Source organism: Ostrinia furnacalis, unplaced genomic scaffold (assembly GCF_004193835.3).
Source record: "Ostrinia furnacalis isolate ACB-3 unplaced genomic scaffold, ASM419383v2 OfSCF1657, whole genome shotgun sequence".
In the NCBI taxonomy this organism is placed as follows: domain Eukaryota; kingdom Metazoa; phylum Arthropoda; class Insecta; order Lepidoptera; family Crambidae; genus Ostrinia; species Ostrinia furnacalis.
Window position 1 is genome coordinate 716,840 of NW_021131896.1, and position 6,464 is coordinate 723,303.

Consider the following 6,464-nt stretch of genomic DNA (forward strand, 5'->3'; position numbering starts at 1 on the left):
TTTGATACAAAATACTATTGTTTTTAAACAATACAAAACAGACCATGTCATAACGAATTAACCATGTCGATCCAGATCTCAGACGAGACATCTTAGTAAACATGCTCTTTTGTTCATAACGCGGCAAACAAGACACAGGACCTGTAGTTTTTGAGAAAAAATGGACCAAGAATTCATAAGTGATGCCAAAAATCCCAGAAAAATAAAGTGGACTCCATTTTTAAGACAGGTATAGAATAGATTTATTTTTAAAGTAGGAAATGCATATTAAAATCAGCGTAATTATTTTTAAAAATAGAAGTCGGATTAAAATTTTATTAGTTTCAAAATAATTATGTATACCTAAATTGTTTTCTAATAATGGTTATGTAAATAATTTCAATGTCTGACTAAATATGTATTTATTCAATTAATGTCATTTACAAATTTCCGTGAAAAACAGTCCTATTTCCGTAAATAGTTACATTTTATATTTTTAACAGTCAAAATATAATATTAATAGAATCATTTGCATTGAATGAAATTGAAGAATTAAATATTTTAATTTCAGATCCAAATGTTTTTTACATTATGTAGTCTCTATTTCGTTTCTGGGTTGTTTTTGGGCACCCCCACCGTGGCTCGTGCCCACTTATCCAGAGACAACTCTACGGCTGTGAGTGACAGTATGATATCTTGGATCAGTAAGTACCTCCTGGCCTATACAAAGTGTTAATGAAAAAGCGCAAAACCTGAAATTAGTTTTTCAGAATCGAGTGTATTAACATAATAAAATTCTGTTTTAATAAAATTAAGTTGGGGTGTCTGAGGTGTTACACTTTTTCATTAACTCGTTCTAGGTACCTATGGGTTGGGTATTCCTTTCATTAAAATTATTTCATAACTGAGATGATCCCCTAGACGTTTGGTAATTTTTCCTACTCCTCAACTCGGCACTTTGTGATTCATAAAGTCCGGCATGGGCCGGATAGCTTAATGCAAAATTATACTTCAAGTATTTTTGTTTTGAATTATTATTTCCTTCGTGACTTGAGTTTCAGTTCACCACTTCAATAACTTGTTACTCTTTAAATCCATAACAATTTTATATTTTCATTTTCAGATTCCGTAAATGGCTTATCATCACCGATACATATTCTTATTTTGAGCTACCCAGCACACTATTATGGACGAAAGAAGGCCTTACATTTTATTGCGATGCTCATGATTGCTGCATCTACTTTGGTGTTCTTCAGTTACAATGCTGTTCACATACTTGTCAGTCAGTTGATGTACGGAAACTTACTTACGGCGAGTATGACGATATTACCAATGATATTAAGTGAATGTTCCTCTATAAAATATCGTGGACTTTTTTATACTCTGAAATCAGCGACATTGTTTTGGGGGATATGGATAGCAAATGCAATTGGAATATTTACACACTTCAAATATATTGGGCTGCTTGGGATAGTGATCTCCACCTATGCTTTTGTTAATTCGTTCATTTTGCCAGAATCTCCTTACTGGTTGGCATCTCATGGCAAGTATGAAGAGAGCATGCTGACTCATCGCTTGTTAAAAGGAAATTCCGATGAAACAGAAAAAGAATTGCATGATTTGTTGTCTATGCAAAAGCAAAGGGGACGAAAGGAAACTTCAAAAAAAAGTATTAGATCATTGATTCAAAAGTACTTTAAGATCATGAAATTACCTGAAGTTCGTAAGCCACTTGCACTAAGTATTCTTGTATTTTTATTGTATGACTTTTCAGGAAAATTAATTTGTGCAATTTACGCGGTTGAATTAATGAGACAATTGACTAGCAGCCAAACAGAAACTTATGTGGCGGTGTTGATTTTAGATGGTATTACTATCGTGGGCATGTATATTGGTTGTGTCACATCAAGATTTCTTAAAAGACGCACCATGTTACTAGTTAATTCAAGCATTAGCGTCATATTTCTATTCATGATTTCTCTATATTTATATCTTGTAAAATTAGCTGTTTTACCACAAAACTCATACATAATTACAGTGTTGTTAATTGGCTACTCGTTGGCAGTGTGTTGCGGTCCAATGATTTTATCGCTTACCATTTTTGGAGAGTTGATACCAATGAAGGCTAGGAATTTCTGCGTTTGCTTTTGCTGTGTAATATATTACGTACTTTCAAGAACAATAGCAAAACTTTCATTGTTAATGTTCAGCTACTTTGGTATTCACGGAACTTTTTTGATGTTTGGTATCAGCTGTTCAGTATGTCTTATACTTGTATATAAGTATCTGCCTGAAACAAAAGGTAAAAGTTTGTACGAAATAGCGGCTCTATTTGTAAATAAAACCGAAGAAAATGCTGATATAACTATTTTAGAGACTAGTGGCACTCCAATGTTGATTGCTAGAAAATAGGTAAACAAGATAAGAGAAATGATTTTTGTACAATGTATTAATAATTATACGATGATAATTTAAATATGTTTACTTTTTTTTTTGAAAACGAACTAGTTATTTTTTTACACACTCACCCGTACTACACCTTCCTTGTCAAGGTCAATTGAATGATAATTGGACCTTACTATTGTAGAATACTACTAGTATTGGCTGGTGAAAACAGAAATTCAGAAGAAAACATGGTTTTATCGAAATGATACCCAAATGAGGTATTTTTAAATTGATGTAGTTATCGTGACTCTACCTATTTTTTATTCATTTTAAGATCGTTAAAAACCTAAGGAATGATGTCATCAGTATAAAAACGAATTGGCTTCTGAACATACTTCATTGAACATTATTCTAAATCTATTTCTGTGCCTTTAAATGTAGATGAAAAAAATTGTTTGTGTCCAATTCAAAATGGAAATAGGGGATAAAAATACAAATCTATGGTGTACAAAACTAAAGTGGACCCCGTTCTTGAGACAGGTAAGTACTTTTTTGTATTTTACTTCAAGCATTGACCTCAAGATCTGAATGATTTCAAATCGGAAATAATTCCTACAAAAGATTTTATTGATTTAATGGCTTCATTGGTTGCCCATTAAGACTTTCCTAGGTTTTCGACTTCGACGGAGTTGTGCTTAAGTGGTGGGGGCCCCCGAAAGGGGCGCTTTTTAGGTTTTCCGGTTATACCGCGTAAAGGACTTACCCTATAGAAAAGTGGTCTTCCTGACGGTTGAAGGGCATTTAATCCTGCATTAAATAAGACCAAATTCATATGTTTTGGACAAACCGTTCTCGTGCAAATGTTCGGCAAAGTAGAAAATATGTGTATAATTAATGACCCTCTCCACGTCCAATAGCTCGTCACCCGTAGTTGTGCCCGTAGGCTCCCAAGCCTTGTAAAGAGTCGCCTCAACCAGCGTATTCCTGTCAAGGCTCACGAGTTGGATTCGCTAATCCTTGTTCGTCCCAGCCGTTCCTTAACTGCGGTTGCTGCACCTCTTCCTGGCACTCTTCTGAACGACTCTGTGTTACCTAATGTGGGTGCCCCTCTTCCTTGTACCCTCCTGTACGATTGCATTGCTTAGCCAGCCATATAAACTGCATCTCACATAACATCAGGTGTCAAAACTCTCTGGCTGATGATAAAACAACATCTAATTGTTGTCTAAATACTATAATATAAAAATCAGCTTTATAACGTAAGTAGAATTACAGTTGCAGTCTAACGAATGAATGGATGGATGGATGATAGGCTTACCTTTTATTATCTTAATGAATATCGATTGGGTAAAAAAAAGTTTCATAAAATGTAACTTTATTTTCAGATCAACGTCTGCTTTACACTATGGGGTCTATTTTTCGTTTCCGGTTTTACCGTTGGGACTCCCACAGTAGTCATTCCTCAGCTTATAAGGGAGGCTAACTCCACTAGCGCCGTCAGCGAGTCTATGCATTCTTGGATCGGTGAGTTCAATCATGTTTTGGGTCATGTTACTTATTTTGAGCTTTAGTGGTAGGTCCTACTTACTCAAGAAGGATGTATCATATTTTATTCTTTTCCAGGTTCAGTAGTCGGCTTCTCAGGAGCCTGTTTCTCTTTTATTTATACATTTACCGCACACTTCTTTGGGCGACAGAAAACAATGCTCGTCACATCGGCCATCACGTTTGTGGCATCTGCATTCCTCTACTTCAGCACCACCGCCATACACGTGTTCTACAGCCAAATGCTATACGGGAATGTAACTGGGGCAGCGTTTACAGTCTTCCCGTTGATATTCACAGAATATTCATCTACAAAATACCGTGGAATCTTTCTTACTCTCAAATGTGCAACTTTTTTTTGGGGAATTTGGACTGCAAATGTTATCGGTATATTCTCCCATTTTAAATATATCGGCTTAGTTGGGATCATTATTTCGTTAAGCTGCTTCATAAGTTCCTATTTCCTGCCGGAATCCCCTTACTGGTTGGCTTTTAATAGCAAATTTGACGAGTGTATAATCACTCACAGATTATTAAAAGGGGAAGACGAAAACGCAGAAAAAGAATTAAGCGATCTGATATTTAAACTTAAAAAGAGAATACAAGATAAAAAACCGAAAATTTTCGTACAAAAATATTTTTTCAATTACGTGAAGATAATACGGCAACCAGGGTTTTATAAGCCAATCGCAATCAGCTCGCTGGTGTTTTTGATTTATCATTTGTCAGGCAAGTTGGCGTGCGCCGTGTACGCCATCGAGCTGATGAAGAAGCTGACCGGCGGCGAGGCGTCCGCGCACGTCGGCGTGCTACTGCTATATGGTGCCAGCGTGCTTGGCATGTACGCCGGGAGCGCCGCGTCCAGGGTCCTTCCTCGGCGGACGATGCTATTTGCGACCTCGACAGTAGGCGTGGGCTTTTTATTTTCCATGGCTATTTATTTGTTTCTAGCCAAACTATCTGTTATATCGGAAAACCCATACGTCATAACTGTTTTACTAGTAGGCTATTCCCTGGCAATATGCTGTGGTCCTGCCATCATGGTGACTACCATAACGGGAGAGTTAGTACCGATGACGGCTAGAAGTTTTAGTGTTTCTGTGTCGGCTGCACTGTGCACCACGTATTATGGCGTGATAATAAAAACTGCACCATTAATGTTTAAATATTTCGATATTCACGGATCTTTTTTGGCGTTTGGTGTTAGTTGTTCTGTGTGTATTATGCTGGCATATAAATATCTACCTGAAACGAAAGATAAAAGTTTATACGAGATAGCAGCGCTATTTGAGGAACCGAAAGAAGAAATGGCAGAAATCAAACTCTTACAAAATACAGCACCTAAAAATTAACAATTTAGCTCAACAACGATCAACTAAATTGCTCCTTGAAGTCATTTGCACATTAAGTACGAATAAAACATTTGAAAGAATGTTTTTCTTTAATTTATGCTCATTCTGATAAGGTTATTGCACTTTTATTCATTAGGTAAGTAAGTAATTACAATGTGACTAATTTACTTAAATTTCGAAACAAGAGGCACTACGCGATCGATTGAAAATTATCATATTGTTAGATTAGAACTGGTTTAGCTCTATTATACAGGGTGTTAAGTAAATGGGTATATGAGCCGACACTAGCCCATGTTAACATGGGCATATAAATGGTATGGTGAAGTCAGAAATTTGATATCATTTTTTTTTTCATACAAAATAAATTTGATAAAATCCGATTTGTATGAAAATTAAAATAGGTAATTAATATGAAGATATCAATTTTCTGACTTCGCCATACCATTTATATGCCCTTGTTAACATGCGCTAGTGTCGGCTCATATACCTACCCATTTACCTAACACCGGGCCTGTAGAGCAAGTTAATTTTGGATCAACCACGGGTTCGTTAATAATTTTGATCTGATAATTTACACATTTTGTGTATAATTATTATCAGATCGTAGATTTTTGAAATTAAGTCTACTTGATCTAAGTCTCCACTGACGGTAAACCATGATGTTAACTTTATAATGATAACTCAGTAGACCTATTTGCTCGAGGCACGATATTGTTATATGGAAGACAGCTGTTAGAAGAAAGTTTTAAGAACTGAACAGTTTTGTGCTCACCCTCTTTTATGTAGGCTGTACTCAAAGTGTAGCTAAAAGCATCCATCGATTTGGTGACAAAAGCTACAGATTGCGGCAATCGCAGCCAATTTGAACTGAGGAGGCGTTGGGAGCCACTTATCGGTCAACCACCTCGCCTGAAATCGGATCATTGAAATGTAAGTATACGTAATGGTTTCCTTGCTGGAGAAGTGACAGAAACTCAAATAAAAAACAATAGAACTTTTGAAAAGTACTAAGGTTTGGCTTGTATTGGTCTCAGAACTTACCCAGCATTGAGAAACTTCAATAAAATATTTAATAATACTTTCCTAATCGTAAAATAATTAGTGAGAGCAGGACGACATACACTGACGTTGTTGTTTTACCGATTCCGAATTAATCAAGTTACTTAGGTAAAATATAGCCGGAAGATCAATAGTGAGTCTTCT

The 6,464-nt window shown here is 36.0% G+C and overlaps 2 protein-coding genes across 2 annotated transcripts; both read left to right on the forward strand.

Moving 5' to 3' along the window:
* On the forward strand, positions 1–2,440 carry LOC114353435 (facilitated trehalose transporter Tret1-2 homolog). Its single transcript, XM_028305456.1, has 3 exons — positions 1–229; positions 551–683; positions 1,103–2,440. Exons 1-3 carry the CDS (start codon positions 161–163, stop codon positions 2,389–2,391), a joined length of 1,491 nt encoding a protein of 496 aa, XP_028161257.1. The 5' UTR covers positions 1–160; the 3' UTR covers positions 2,392–2,440.
* Positions 2,441–2,771: 331 nt separating this feature from the next.
* LOC114353455 (facilitated trehalose transporter Tret1-like) lies at positions 2,772–5,296 on the forward strand. Its single transcript, XM_028305480.1, has 3 exons — positions 2,772–2,904; positions 3,750–3,888; positions 3,988–5,296. Exons 1-3 carry the CDS (start codon positions 2,806–2,808, stop codon positions 5,259–5,261), a joined length of 1,512 nt encoding a protein of 503 aa, XP_028161281.1. The 5' UTR covers positions 2,772–2,805; the 3' UTR covers positions 5,262–5,296.
* Positions 5,297–6,464: the final 1,168 nt, after the last annotated feature.